Genomic DNA, 15,688 nt, shown 5'->3' with positions numbered 1-15,688 from the left:
TTTCACCACTATTGTGCTTTTTACGCCAATGGAATCTGTTTCGCCAGATAATCTGATTATCTGGTTTTCGCGAGACATTCTGGACAGAAAACCCAAAGATGAAGTTTGCTGCGTTGTCAACCCAGAACCATAATATGGACGAATCTCGAGTTCAAACTGACAATCAGCGGATCCTTGCAACTAAGGGAGGCAATCACTAATGTCACCTGATGCCTGTAGTTGTTCTGGCAATATTACGGCGTGGGACACAAGGAATGGGTTTCACACATTGTACCCATGTGCGGAATCGAACCCGACTCTTAAACCCTCATGAGATACGTGTGATCTTATTGTTGGAGCCAGAACATAGGCCTTTACGAACATGACCTGCATGAATGCAGGGACTCAAATCTGGCCTTTCTTCAATTTGACACAGAATGCGTTATCTTATCGTGCCACATATAAACATGGCGACAAGCTTCGTGTGCGTGCTGCTTGCTGTGCCACTCGTGTCAACACTGCTGTGTAAGTTGTATCTTGTATTCACCATAGGTGGGAATAGTGTCCAGTTAAAGAATTGTTCCTGAAAGGTCGGTATGTTCATGGTCAAATCATCCATGTCGCAATTTTATACAATATGTCAAATGTATAAGAGGGGGCTCGGCTGAAAAGCTAATAAAACAGATTTAACTAAATCAATAAACCCAACTTGGGTTATGATGTCCTGACAACGATGACGAGACATCATGACGTCGTGAAGACGTTGATGAGACACCATGGCCTTGTAACGAAACTGGGATTCGGACATACGTTCGTAGATTTTCGGGCACACCTAAGGGACTCAACCCTGCACAGGGAATTGCGGAGTCTTAGACTCGGCACCCTGTTTATGTTTGAATTGTGTGTTCGGGTATTTATTCGATAGTAGTATTCTGAAAAAGGACATTACCTCCCCTGTTGACAAGTAACCACAAGGAGTCATCTCCAGTATGCACTTTGTACCGGGGCGGTCGGGTAGCCGAGTGAAAGCGTTCGCTCGTCACGCCGAAGACCCGGGTTCCATTCCCGACATGGGCACAATGTGTGAAGCCCATTTCTGGTGTCCCATGCCATGTTATTGCTGGATATTGCTAAAAGCGGCGTAAAACCATACTCACTCACTCACTCACTCATTCACTTTTTCACAGATCTAGCATAACCTTCGAACGTATTTCGACGTATCCGTTGTTCGAAAAAAGCAGACTGGGGTATGTCGAGATAATCGAGCTCATTCCGACAAGGTTACACTAGATCTGTGGCCCATGTTTCCATGTGGTTGCAGTTGACGGGTCGTGTCGGGGACGATGCCACAAGTATGTCGCCAACAGCGTATGTTTCTGTAACGACCAGTGTGCTTGGTTTGGGGACTGTTGCTCTGACTACAAACGGGAATGCGGTGAGTAAGAGGGCAGACACCATAGGACAAGGGGTGGTGAAGTGTTCGAGCCTCAGGTCTTCGTGCGTTGTTTCTGTTTTTCTGTTTCTGTAGTTTAATGCTGTTCTATGTGTGTTCTATGTTTCTGTAGTGTCATGCAGGTCTCCGTGTGTTCCGTGTTTCTGTAGTTTCATGCAGGTCTCCGTGTGTTCTATGTTTCTGTAATTTAATGCAGGTCTACGTGTGTTCCATGTTTCTGTAGTTTCATGCAGGTCTCCGTGTGTTCCATGTTTCTGTAATTTAATGCAGGTCTGCGTGTGTTCCATGTTTCTGTAGTTTCATGCAGGTCTCCGTGTGTTCTATGTTTCTGTAGTTTAATGCAGGTGTCCGTGTGTTCTATGTTTCTGTAATTTAATGCAGGTCTGCGTGTGTTCCATGTTTCTGTAGTTTCAAGCACGTGTCCGCCTGTTCTGTTTCTGTAATTTAATGCAGGTCTGCGTGTGTTCCATGTTTCTGTGGTTTCATGCAGGTCTCCGTGTGTTCTATGTTTCTGTAATTTAATGCAGGTCTGCGTGTGTTCCATGTTTCTGTAGTTTAATGCAGGTGTCCGTGTGTTCTATGTTTCTGTAATTTAATGCAGGTCTGCGTGTGTTCCATGTTTCTGTGGTTTCATGCAGGTCTCCGTGTGTTCCATGTTTCTGTAGTTTAATGCAGGTGTCCGTGTGTTCTATGTTTCTGTAATTTAATGCAGGTCTGCGTGTGTTCCATGTTTCTTTAGTTTCAAGCACGTGTCCGCCTGTTCTATGTTTCTGTAATTTAATGCAGGTCTGCGTGTGTTCCATGTTTCTGTGGTTTCATGCAGGTCTGCGTGTGTTCCATGTTTCTGTAATTTAATGCAGGTCTGCGTGTGTTCCATGTTTCTGTAGTTTCAAGCAGGTCTCCGTGTGTTCTATGTTTCTGTAATTTAATGCAGGTCTGCGTGTGTTCCATGTGTCTGTGGTTTCATGCAGGTCTCCGTGTGTTCCATGTTTCTGTAATTTAATGCAGGTCTGCGTGTGTTCCATGTTTCTGTAGTTTCAAGCAGGTCTCCGTGTGTTCTATGTTTCTGTAATTTAATGCAGGTCTGCGTGTGTTCCATGTTTCTGTGGTTTCATGCAGGTCTCCGTGTGTTCCATGTTTCTGTGGTTTCATGCAGGTCTCCGTGTGTTCCATGTTTCTGTAATTTAATGCAGGTGTCCGTGTGTTCTATGTTTCTGTAATTTAATGCAGGTCTGCGTGTGTTCTATGTTTCTGTAGTTTCAAGCACGTGTCCGCGTGTTCTATGTTTCTGTAGTTTAATGCAGGTGTCTGCGTGTGTTCTATGTTTCTGTAGTTTCATGCAGGTCTCCGTGTGTCCCATGTTTCTGTAATTTAATGCAGGTCTGTGTGTGTTCCATGTTTCTGTAATTTGATGCAGGTCTCCGTGTGTTCCATGTTTCTGTAGTTTCATGCAGGTCTCCGTGTGTTCTATGTTCCTGTAGTTTCATGCAGGTCTGCGTGTGTTCTATGTTTCTGTAGTTTAATGCAGGTCTCCGTGTGTTCTATGTTTCTGTAGTTTAATGCAGGTGTCTGTGTGTTCGACAGGCACATGTGCCGGGAAGTGCCACAATTTCTACGACTCTGCACTGCCCTGTCAATGTAACGACCTGTGCTCCCAGTACAGCAACTGTTGTGGTGACTACAAGACAGCATGTCCTCAAGGTGACGTGTGTTACATCCATTCTTCCAAGCAGCAGAATATCTGCCCTTGAACACATCAGACGTAATTCAAAATTAGTACAACCATTTCGGTTTCAACAACAACAACAAATGTGCTAAAGTGTCACTGGACTTTTTCGTCCACAACTTGATTGGTTTGTTTGCGCGGCATCGGGTAACAAGCACATACTTTTATACACATTGTGTAAAAGGCGGTTACTACCGGTAGGAGAGGACATGCTTGCAGTTTTCGCAAAAACCTGGTGTCATAATATAATATTAACGGCAAATTTGCCTTTTACGCCCAATGGAATCTGTTTCGGCGGATAATCGAGAATGTATAGTCTCTTTTAATCTTAAGGTTTATATATTGGGATAAGAGTTTCACTGTTAAGGTAATTAGATCAGTCAACAATCATGGAATATACCCGTATCTGTGTATTAATTGGATTTACTGTTTGTTTCAAGTCAGAAGAAAATGCGCAAAATGTTATATGTCCATCTCTACAGGTTTGTCGCTCATGATTTCAGACACCGGTTTTCCTGGTACGCACTCGCTTATTTGTCTAGAGGTTGTTGCAATGAAGCTGGATCAGTGCCGACTGCGGCGTTAAACAACATTCAATCATGAGTACTATTTCTGTTGGCAGTCGTCACATTGTTGCATCTGCGACTGGAGAAGGATTTTGACACCATCTCTTTTCGATTATTAAAATATGCATTGTTCAATATTAGTTACAGAATATTATGATATCTAATAACAAACAGATAACATAACCTCTCTATGACGTCACAGCTATCTTGCCCTCGCTAAATTATAATCTGTTTCAGCAGATAATCTGGACTGATTATGCTCTTGCATTGACAATCTATATATTGGATAATAGACATTCATCTACATAGCATTACTACTTTGACAAAATACCCTTTATATGACGTTACTTTAAAGATAGACACTCATCTACATAGCATTACAACTTTGTCAAAATACCCTTTGTATGACGTTACTTTAAAGATAGACACTCATCTACATAGCATTACAACTTTGTCAAAATACCCTCTATATGACGTTACGTTAATGATAGACAGTCATCTATTTGGAGCTTCTATGTCGACAACCTACCCTCTTTATGGCGTTGCTTTCATGACGGAGTAATCTCCATTTAAGAAATAAAGGACTCGTGTTCGTTGTTTATCGTACAATAAAACACTACAGGGAGAATAAACCATGCGGGGCGCAGCTCCGAGTATTTTTCCCCTTGCAGTGTTTTATTGTATACTCCCCACAGATACTCCCCACTTTTACAGATACTCCCCACTCCAAAATAACATCCTCATCAAGTTGCGAGTGTACGTTGGAATCTCAAGAAATGGCGTCATGATAGAACAATGTTTTATCGCGAAATAAACCATGCTTCGTTCTTCAGTTTTCTTTTCGATTTATCACATAGCTATTTTATAAATGGCTTTACTGTGATGAGATACTACCATGTATGCGACGTTACCGTAATAACAACCTCAACATGACGTCACTATGACAGAATCCCCTCTGTATGTCGTCACTATGATGACGGAATTCCCTCTGTATGACGTCACTTTCATGACAGAATACCCCCTATATGACGAAACTGATTAATAGATAATTTTCTATTACGGAAGTATGATGACAGAATACGTTTGATCAGAGCGCGATGTCTTCCTGTTCTGATTCTTAGGGGGATCTTCAGCATCCTCAGATTTGATAGCAGAGACGTTGTGGAAGATTGATGTGGACAGATTTGAACCAGACGAAATCACAGTCAACTACGGACCAAACGTGGACGTTAACGGAAGTTTCAACCAGACATCACAACCGTAAGTTTATACAGTAAACTACGGTTATAACGAACTCAAAGGGACCACTAATTTTGGTTCGTTATAACCGTAGTTATAAGCATATAAACAGCATATAAACAACAAATGGACGGGACTAAAAAATAAGTTCGTTATATAGGTCAGTTCGTTATAAACGGGTTCGTTATAACCGTAGTTTACTGTAGTTACATTAAAACCACCAACAGATTTGAAAACAAGGCATACACAGTTTATGATCTAACCTTTCGGGAAGTAGTCCCCTAGTAGGATTTCTTTCGAGTCACAAAAAAACGAAACTATCACCTTGCCCGCTGGTGGAAAAGACATTAATTTTTGGGTGGAGGATACGTTAGATGTTTTCACTGCTCTGACTGTCGTTTAATCTCTGGCCGATAGTGATGAAGCCAAGACTCATCCATGGCTACACATCGGCAATCCACTAAGCTGGGTCTGCTTCAAGATAACGTGGGCGGTCGGGTAGCCTAGTGGTTAAAGCGTTCGCTCGTCACGCCGAAGACCCGGGTTCGATTTCCGACATGGGTACAATGTGTGAAGCCCATTTCTGGTGTCCCCCGCCGTGATATTGCTGGAATATTGCTCAAAGCGGCGTAAAACCATACTCACTCACTCACTCACTCACTCACTGAACATAACGTACATTCTAATGAGTTATGGTGAACATGGTGCGTTGCTGATCAGGAGTCAGACGCTTTGAAACCCTTTGTCATACCCAGTTTATTCCTCAGAATGTCCCGAAGTCTTTCATGAGAGATGTCTACTGTATTGGCTATGTTACACGTGGTGTGTGGTCTAGTGGTAGAGCGTCCGATCGGAGAGCGCAAGGTCCGGGTTTCGATCCCCGGCCGCGTCATACCAAAAGACGTTAAAAGATGGTACTTGTTGTTACTCATTCTGGCGCTCGGCATTAAGGGGCTAAAACAAGGACTGGTCGGCTCGGAGTCAGTATACTGTGTCTGAGTGGGGTATTCATGTTAAATTGCGGCATGGTATCTCAGTGAGCTAGCACTATAAATCAGAATCAGTCCGGACTAGTACAAGCAGCCACAAACACACACGTGCATGCACGTCGCTTTATAAGTGTAATAATCTTGGACGCGACGTTAAACCCAATTTCCCCTCACCTAATGCATACAACTTGTTAAGGGTGTAATATTCATCCTTCATAGTTAGGCTCAGAACTTGTCAGTCATCTCTCGTAAATGGTAATGTCACGTCTAATAGGCGGTAGGAATCATTTAGGAAAAATATTATGAACTATTTTAACAATATTGAATGTTTTCTTCAGATTATTTACCAAAGTGGATGAAAGTCGTTTCACTTATCCTTCATACAAGACGTTTATCGCACTTATAAACAGCTACGACCCCCCAACTGGTCAAACTAGCCAATCGCTGGTCGACGCTTTCTTAGATGCGTTGTTTACGTCGGAGGTAACACGAACAGCGCATGCGCATCTCCTTAAAAACAGTAAGTTGTCCATGGATAACCGCCCCGCACACAACATTGAATGAATATCGGAAAACATTGAATGAATCTGTATGTTGGAACCGCCTTCACTAGTTTCACTGGTTCACGTGACTGCCACATTCCAATACATTCTAGCGGTTTTCGTTTTCCGTTTGCAAATTTCGCTCGATATCAAATTGTAAACGTCATGTCTCTAAATCATAAAAGACATATCTGGTGCACGACGTTCAGCTGTCTGCGGAGGGATCGGTTGCATGCGGTTTACGGGGGAAGGGTCCAATATCACTTCTTCGAGATATCGTATAGTAAATATACGCTCGACATAACCATTTCCATAATTATAAGAAATACCTGCTGGAAGCAGCGTGAGTGAGTATGGTTTTACGCCGCTCTCAGCAATATTCCAGCAATATCACGGCGGGGGACACCAGATATGGGCTTCACACATTGCACCAAGGTCGGGAATCGAACCCGGGTCTTCGGCGTGACGACCGAACGCTTTAATCACTTGGCTACCCGACCGCCCCGCTGCAAGCAGAGTCCGTTGTACAATTCCGACTATGTCTATAGCATGTGTTTATGAATCAGTATCATATAGTACTGAATCAGAATCAGTATAATACAAGGTGTTTGCCTGAAGGTAAGCGTATCCTGTCACGCAAGTGGCACCCGTCACAAACACATGCAAAGGCACGGTATACGACGTATGAACTGAATAGAATGTAGGCGTGTTTGCGTATCAAACAGAGCAAACCTGTACACTAAATGGATGTCGTTACCACGTGACCCGTGAGGATCCGGGGTGGAATAGGTCTTCAGCAACCCATGCTTGCCGTAAAAGGTAACTATACTTGTCGTTAGGCGGCTAACAGGATCGGGTGGTCACAATAACTTCCTATATACGTATTTTTACTTAATGTAATGTCTTTATGGTATAGAAACGTTTACTGTGTGAAGGTTTTACCTTATGTTTCCTTTTCAGATTACATTAAAGGCAACTTGTCAGATTACCGCCGCGCTCTCACCAATCTCTGGTTTAAACCCTACACGAGCAGTGGATCAACGTCTAACACAACTGGCTTCCAAACTATGGTGTTGGGTCAACAGGGAGGCTCCATAATCTTCGGGCCTCATAACTGGGTTCGATTCTATCTTGAAGAGAAAGCCGGCAGAATCAGTTATGAGGGATACACAAAGAAAACCGACGTAGGTTGTTGTCACGAAATAGATCTTATACTTTAATCGATAATTATTGAAAAATACTGAGTTTACAATCCATCAATCTGTGTGTGTATGAATGTGTGAAGTCGACGATGGAAGGTGTCACGCGCTGGGAAGGAGCTTGCTGGCTACTTTACAAAGAGACATAACTCTCCTAGCTCTTGTTGTATACCACGAGTAATAACATTATGATTACAGTTTTAATACATGACAGTTTCTTCTGTGTTGCAGTTCCTGGTTGAAGCAGTGTTTACAATGCCCAGTAACACCAGGTCAGTCGCCACTAGCTTCTTCCTCGGGAGCAGTCCTATGTTTGACATCAACTTGAGCAGCATCTGTGCCCTTAGCAATACCACAGGAACCTGCAGTTATAACATCAACAGCACGCCGTTCAGTGTCGTGACTCACAGACAAGGGATAGCGCTCACCGAGGCTTACCCTGCTTTGTGATGTTGGAATAAAGATCACAGTATGTCCCAGAAAAATGGCTTTTGTTCAAATTTCGTTTGATAGGATGTTTGAGAATTACTATACAGCAGCTGAAGTATACGTTCCAAGCCTGACGTCATCCACCAAAAGTATTAGCTTGACCGATCATTTTCCACAATCCTGGAGAAGTTCAATATTGTCGAGTTCAAAAGGTTTCTTTTATAAATATCTTAAAGAAATGCCATTATTTGAAAAATATCTCCATCTACCTAAATCGGTTTATTACCAGCTCTTAAAATTTCGAACTAAAAACCACAATTTACAAGTCGAGACTGGATGCCGGAATAATGTACCCAGAGAACAACGTCTATGTTCACTCTGTAACTCCCGTCAATAGCAAATAAATTCCATTATATATTACGATGTCATGCTTTTGACAACAAAAGACTTGCACTTATTCCTAGCAGATATTTATCTTGGTCCAATGTGTTTTCATTAAAAAGTCAATTTTCAACAAATAAACTAAACGAGGTTAAACGTCTATCAAAATATGTATTATTTGTATTTACCACTTTGAATGCTAAATCTAAATGCACACAGCCTTCTTGATGTACATATTCTATTTATTTCTGTAGTGTATATATGCTCTTGTACCACCGTTGGTGGTCTATGGAGAAATAAAGAATATGAATTTGACATTGGTTAACTAGGTAAGATAAGAGAAGGCAATGGTTGATTAGAGTAGGTGAGAGTTGATAATGATTGACTGGGTTAGATAAGGTTTGACAATGGTTAACTAGGTAGGATAAGGGTTGCCATTGTTTAACTGGTTAACAAAAATGAGAACAATGGTTGACGAGGTTAGAAAAGAGAAGGCAAAGGTAGTTAGATTACAGCTGGTTTTGGCAACCTAGGTGAGATAAAACAAGGCAATGGTTGCGAGGTTAGATGGGGCTTGTCAGTAGTCGACTAGGTTAGATACGGCTTTGCAATACTAGAATAGGTTAGATAAAATAGTTGGAAATGGTTAGATAAAGGGTCGTCAATGGTTGACTAGGTAAGATAAGGGTTGACATTGATTAAGTATGTTAAAAAGAGAAGGCAATCGTCGACAAGGGTACATAAGGGTTGACTTTGATTTACAATGTTACATACGAGAAGGCAATGTCAAGATTGAAAAAGGGTTGTCAATGGTTTTCAGGGTTAGATAGGAGGAGTCGACAAGGTTAAATAAGGGTTGACATTTATTAACTATCTTAAATACAAGAAGGCAATGGTTAACTAGATTATATAAGGGTTGATCATGGTTAACTCATCTTCTCGTGGCAAGGGAGTTAACTGACTATAAAAGTCCAGTTTCCACCCTTGCCGAACGAGGCTGGAATTCCGGAATTACATTTTGGCTGGACTAGTCTATGCACAGTACTCCCAATCAAAATTGCGAAGCGCAAAATCGGTTTGTAAATAACATGAATTTCAACGTGGAGATTTCGGTCAAATGAATAATAATAGTATGAGTATTATGGGTATTGACACCCTCACACAAAGAATCATATCAGACAATAGATCCCACCACCCTCGCTCTTCCCTCAATCGCTTATATCTACCAATCTTAATGGGAGGGCGTGGTTTGATTGACGTGGAGGCTCTTCATCATAGAATTGTTTTGTGCACTTTTGCACACATTTATTTGTCTGATGATCCTCTTGTGAAGCATGTCAAGACTCATGATGCAAACAAGGCATTCCACAGTTTTCTTAAACGAGCCAAGGATGTGGGACATAATCATAATGTCAATGTTGATTTTGTTGATGGTTCTATACTGCTGGGCGGAAAAGAAATGGGTGTCAACCAAGCAAAGTGCCATATCAAGTCGGCTCTCACGGTGCGATTTGTAGTAACAACTTGTAGCATTCAACACAGTTGCAACGTCTGAACACCCTAATCGTAACGATTTTAATCGGATACAACTAGTTGAAGCCGAGTTGTAAGACATAGAACTTGTCCTAATTCTTACTACAAGTCGCAAGCTCTCCACCAATCACATCGCGTAGATCTGTGACGCCCAGAGTGACGTCCCTTTGTTTGTGTTGCCAAGAAACTTGATCTTTCCAGAGAAGAAACTGAACGGTTTATCAGCTTTTACTTGTCCCAGGAATGCCTATGGAATGTCCGACATGTCACTTATTCCAAGCAGGACAATAGGCTAGCTGCGCAGTCAATGATCGCGCAGCAGATGTCATGCCACGGGAGAGAAAGGACAGGTGAGTTCAGCCACGGTCACACTGACCTAGCAGACGACATGTGCGTTTTGTTTACATGCAGGTTTTAGGTTTTCTCTACGAGTAATGAAATTATAATGACAAATTTTGGGCAGTAATTAACAACCGTAAATAACTCTTTTACCCTCCTAATGTCTGACAATGTGTGTTTCAGTGGAACAAGTTGCTTCAAAAATTGCCAGTCTTCGGACTTACTATGGCCGTGAGCTACGTAAGATCACCCAGTCGGAGAAAAGTGGAACTGGTGACGTTTATCAATCACCGTGGGAGTTCTTCGCAGTCCTCGACCCATTCTTGAGATGCCATGTGCAGCAAAGACCTTCTGCTAACAATCTGGTAATTGTCAGTGATCTGGTTGTCTCCCAAAGTTATTTCATAGCATATGGATCTATAGCATATGCAGGCTAAAAACCGGCACCTCAGCAAAACGTCACCGATTTCGATTTGGCGAAAATTATGTTATTATGATGGATCTACGCCTTGAAATTTTGCAACAATGATACAAATTATAATAAATTTAAGGTGCTTATGATTTTCTGTTTCTGAGCCTTGATTCATCTGAATAAATGTCGAATAAATAGTGAAAGTAACTATACATTGGCTGGTGTTTTGATGAATTTATATATAATAATAAGATAGTATATTTATCTATTCTGATTAGATATGGAAATAGAGTTCACATGACAAATTGAAAACTAATATGAAATAAGAAACAACACATCAAGTAACAAAATGGGTTTTAATTGTATTATTTCTTGCAATGTACAATGATTATGAAGCTTTGAATGTGGTCTGTATGACATGTTCATGAATAACAATAATCATCATGTTGCCAATTACCATTTGTGTTAATTTAAATTAGATTTACATTTCATTCAGATGAGGGAACCTCATTCCATTCCCAGCAGAGCAGCAGCCATCAATGACGCTGATACTGACACCAACACTGAATGCACCACAGACTCCACTGACAATTGCTGCAGTCAAGTGGTTAGTGTTTTCAATATCAAGATTAAGTTACAAAGTGAGTGATTTGTAAATACTTATATCTGTACATATAATATATACTTATTAAAGATTCAAACAATATATGTCAAGTTGAAAACAACTATTTGGCCTTGACAATACAAAATTCTGACCTGAAATATGTACCAGAGTATTCAAGCCAAACTTGGAATTTTTACGATACATGTTTAACTAAACGATCAAAAGTGAGTGAGATTGATTTACTTTAATGTACAACACAAACTGCATTTTTTCTGTATTTGCAGAATTCTTGCCATCCTGAGAGTGCAGGAAACATGTCAAAAAGGCGAAGGTCAACAGAAGGTTCAGACATGGAAAGTCTTATACATAAGACAGGAAAAAGAATGACTTTTTAAATGATCCTGAATTACTTTTTGGACAGCAAGTTGGGTTGGAAATAAAGAGAGTAGAAAACTTGAGAAGGAGACAAGAACTAAAATTAAGAATTTAAACCCTAATAATGGAGTTTCAGTTTGAAAATGAGGCATAGCAATTTCATTTCAAAGTACTTACCTTGCATGTTCAATAAATAATTTTGTCTTTTGATTGATTAGTAGTCTGCCGCGATTCACAAATCTTTATGTTTAGCAAGTCTAGATTCACTATAAATCTGAAAGTTCTTCAAGGCTCCTTTTATAATAAATAATTTACTCCTTCAGATAAAAATAAAAATGAAAGAAACATAATTCACAGATTATTCAGTTTTTATAAATCTGTTCATTTTCAGATAACTGAAATATGACCTTGTCACAAGTTGTGTTTCAAATATAAATGTTCATTTTTCTATGTGAAGGGGGTAAACACTAAACAGCAAATATTGATGTATTGTCAGTTTGAAAATGAGGCACAATTATTCTGAACATGATTAGTCCAATGCAAATACATATTTCATCATTACATCATGTGTGAGGTATATGACTCGCATACAATGGAAATTATCTTTCATCAATTATTTGACATGTTATGAGTTTAGTACTGTGGTCTGTTATTAATTCCATATATGGAATGTGTATCCATGATGTATAAAGGGGTTTTGAATTCTTATGTTTTCCCCCGGTTCTTACACTTTCACAAAAAAATTATGCATTTATTTTGTAATGCACACCACCTTCTGGTAAATGAAAATAAAATAACTGTTATTTGTTCAAATAAATTGTACTCTGTTTTTGACAAAAGTATTGACTGCTTGAAATGTTTATACAAGCCATCATGGTGGCTATTCAAACAATGTATGTCAAGTAGAAAACTAATAGTTAGCCTTGACAAAAAAAACCTCTCAGCTAAAATGTGTGCCAGAGCCAAATTTACATTTCACATAAATTACTTCACTCCCCACATGTTTACACAACCATATCCCACTGTCAGTCAACTTGACCTTCAGTCATAAAATAATCAGCCAATTCATCTCGCACTTCCCTTGCATTGCTGACATTTCTGTCCCACCCTGCTGCATGAAACCTTGCACAACACCTTGATCATTAGCTGCATCATGCTGGTTATTATAGATAGGATCAGAGTTAGATTTAAGAAAGTTATGTAAAGCAACGCTTGCCAAGACAACAGAACTGGCTACTTCTGGTGACTCTTGTAGTGGTTTTTGAAATACACAGAATCTGCTGACAAGAAAACCAAAAGCATTTTCAGATACTCTCCTTGTCCTTGATAGCCTGTAATTAAAGATTTTTTTCTCATAAGATAAATCCCTTAAGGGATAAGGCTTCATCAAGTGAGGCTTTAGTTGGAAGGCATCATCTCCCACAACAACGCTGGGAACTAATTCATGATGGCCCTCCAAGGTGGTGGGTGCTGGAATGTTTAGAGTGTTATGCTGTAGTGCATGGCAAAGCTGAGAATTAGCATAAACAGCTGCATCTCCAGCTCTGCCATTGGATCCTACATCTACAAATATAAATTTGCAATTTGCATCAACCAATGCCAAAAGAATTATGCTAAAAAACTTTTTGTAGTTGTAAAATTCAGAACCTGAATTGCTTGGGGCCCTAATTGCAATATGCTTCCCATCAATTGCACCAATGCAGTAGGGGAACTGCCACTTTGCCATAAAATCGTTCTGTATTTTCTGCCAGTCATGTTCAGTAGTGGGAACCTGAAAATATATATTACCATAATCTGAGTCTTGCTAAACTCATTTAATCATATATAAAGTTCAAAATTGAGAAGATAACAACGAGACAAGAACTGAAAATTTTGCAATTCCAGGCATTTATTTATAAATATCAGTCTTTTCAACAAATTTTAAGTATATACTTACACTTTTGATTAAGAGGTATTACCTATTTATATAAGAAAAAATTAAGTACCTGCACAAAGTCTTTTTGAAGTACATCATAGATAGCTTGACAGACCTCAGGAACAAAGTTGCAGATTGTATTCCTTGGCACCCAGTACAGAAACTCAAGTGTTGTTTAAAATGAATATTTCTGATACCACTCTTTGTTCTTTTTGCAAATGTTATGATGAAACTATTGTACACATCTTTTGGGAATGTGAACTTGTACAAGTATTTTGGAAAACCTTCTCAGATTGGATAAATAAATGTAGCCATATACATCATATGAAATTAAGTGCTGAACTTGTTTTATTTGGTGTTAAAGAAAATATTGTTACTGACAAAGTTTTTGATCTTCTTATTTTAATAGCTAAATCTTTTATATATTTTTGCAGATTAAAAAAAACAAATCTTTGCTTCGCAATATTTCAAAAAGATGTTAGTCTGAGATACAAATTGAGAAGAATATAGCTTTTACAAATGGTAATGTAGCTACATTTTATAAATCATGGATCTTTTATCACATATTGTTTGAAGAAGCAGAGCAGCAATAACATATGTATCTCTTTCTCACATTTGTTTCTTGCCAGGATCAGTGTTTGAATAATATTTTGAACGCTTGACTGTGTGTATGTTTTGTTATATTTCTTAAAAATCACCTTGGCACCATTTCCAATACTTGTATTTAATTTCCCCAAATGTATACATACATTGTCTTCAGAACGTGAGGTGACCATTGCCCTGGATGGCCATCCTCCTCATGTAACGGGGAAAAGGTGAAATAAAATGTTTAAAAAAAAAGAAAAAAAAGAAACTCAAGTGAACTGTAACTGTCTCCTGCCAAGGCCAGAATGTAAACTCAGGAGAAATTCCCAAGATAGAATTCTTTCCTTTTCATCAACATTTTGATAATTTATAAATATACTGAAAAATGAGTTGGTGAAAACGCATTTGGTTATGAAATATTTCAGTTTGCTGAAATAACTTCGGCACTTATTGTACTCATTATAATACTCTCAATCCAGATGTGCAATAAAGCAACTGATTTTATGAAGCTTCGTTTTATCCAAAAGATACACTGATTATTTCCCCTTAATATTGATGCAGAGTGCTCTTTTCTTAGTTCAAGGTGGTCAATACACGGAAGTGGAAACTGTCGTATCTTTTGACAATATTATGCACTGATACGTAATTAGGACCTCACAGTATAATTTACTTTCTTCGCGAAAAGAAACGACAGTAACCGTGCTTCATTTACACACCACCTAACTTACCGCTAGCCAAATATCGTAAGGTGAGTGCCAGTTTCTCTCCTGCGGGAATACTGTTTCTCATGGGAGTACATTTCTTCTGGATAAACGGCGAAACTTTCTCCAACAAAATGTCAAAGTTTGTTTTGTCCATACGAAGGAAATTCTTCAGTGATCTGGGATCTTCGTGTTCAAGCTCTCGAAGCAGCGAATTATACGCACCAGTCGTGTTTCGTCTGAGAATCCAGTTGCGAACCCACACTGATTTAGGTTTTCTTTTCTTCTTTTTGAGTGAATGTGATAGATAGACGGATATCAACGCTAGCGTCTCTTCATCACTTGATGAATCCATGTTGCCGAGAAATGCATGAAAATCTCACGAGATACGAGTTGTATGCGACTTAAAATACTACACAAAAACCAAAGTTGTTACGATCTTTATTGTCACTACAAATCGTATGCTACAAGTTGTTACTACAAATCGCACCGTGAGAACGCACTTAAGACTCAGTTTTTCAAAGAGAGGCTATCTGAACGAACACTGCATTGAGTATATTGCAGTGTGTTGAGAAGGTCAGCAACCCTTAAGAGTCGCTTGGATGAGGTCGGCTGGCCTGAAAAATGAAACAGAAGGCTTTCTGGTTGCTGCTCAGGACCAGTCACTTCTCACTCGAAACCGTCAATGTGTGAGTTTGCATCAACATGTGAATATGAAATG

General features: G+C 39.6%; 1 protein-coding gene across 1 annotated transcript; it reads left to right on the top strand.

The window, feature by feature from the left end:
- The first annotated feature begins 416 nt into the window (after nucleotides 1–416).
- Nucleotides 417–8,165, top strand: LOC139448192 (uridylate-specific endoribonuclease-like). Its single transcript, XM_071229714.1, has 7 exons — nucleotides 417–504; nucleotides 1,301–1,414; nucleotides 3,017–3,133; nucleotides 4,846–4,984; nucleotides 6,291–6,472; nucleotides 7,455–7,678; nucleotides 7,925–8,165. The coding sequence occupies exons 1-7, from the start codon at nucleotides 417–419 to the stop codon at nucleotides 8,141–8,143; spliced, it is 1,083 nt and encodes a 360-aa protein (XP_071085815.1). The 3' UTR covers nucleotides 8,144–8,165.
- The last annotated feature ends 7,523 nt before the right edge of the window (nucleotides 8,166–15,688 follow it).

Source organism: Haliotis cracherodii, unplaced genomic scaffold, assembly GCF_022045235.1.
Source record: "Haliotis cracherodii isolate W230 unplaced genomic scaffold, xgHalCrac1.p SCAF_7, whole genome shotgun sequence".
Taxonomy (NCBI): domain Eukaryota; kingdom Metazoa; phylum Mollusca; class Gastropoda; order Lepetellida; family Haliotidae; genus Haliotis; species Haliotis cracherodii.
Note: the sequence above shows the minus strand (reverse complement) of the source record. Positions and strands in the feature narration are given on the sequence as shown.

What these genes read in the sequence shown, in the direction of transcription:
- LOC139448192 (XM_071229714.1), top strand. Translation starts at nt 417, where the DNA reads ATGCGTTATCTTATCGTGCCACATATAAACATGGCGACAAGCTTCGTG. An exon ending in TGACTACAAACGGGAATGCG is followed by an intron (nt 1,415 to 3,016) that starts GTGAGTAAGAGG and finishes TGTGTTCGACAG; the next exon opens with GCACATGTGCCGGGAAGTGC. An exon ending in TGCGCATCTCCTTAAAAACA is followed by an intron (nt 6,473 to 7,454) that starts GTAAGTTGTCCA and finishes TTTCCTTTTCAG; the next exon opens with ATTACATTAAAGGCAACTTG.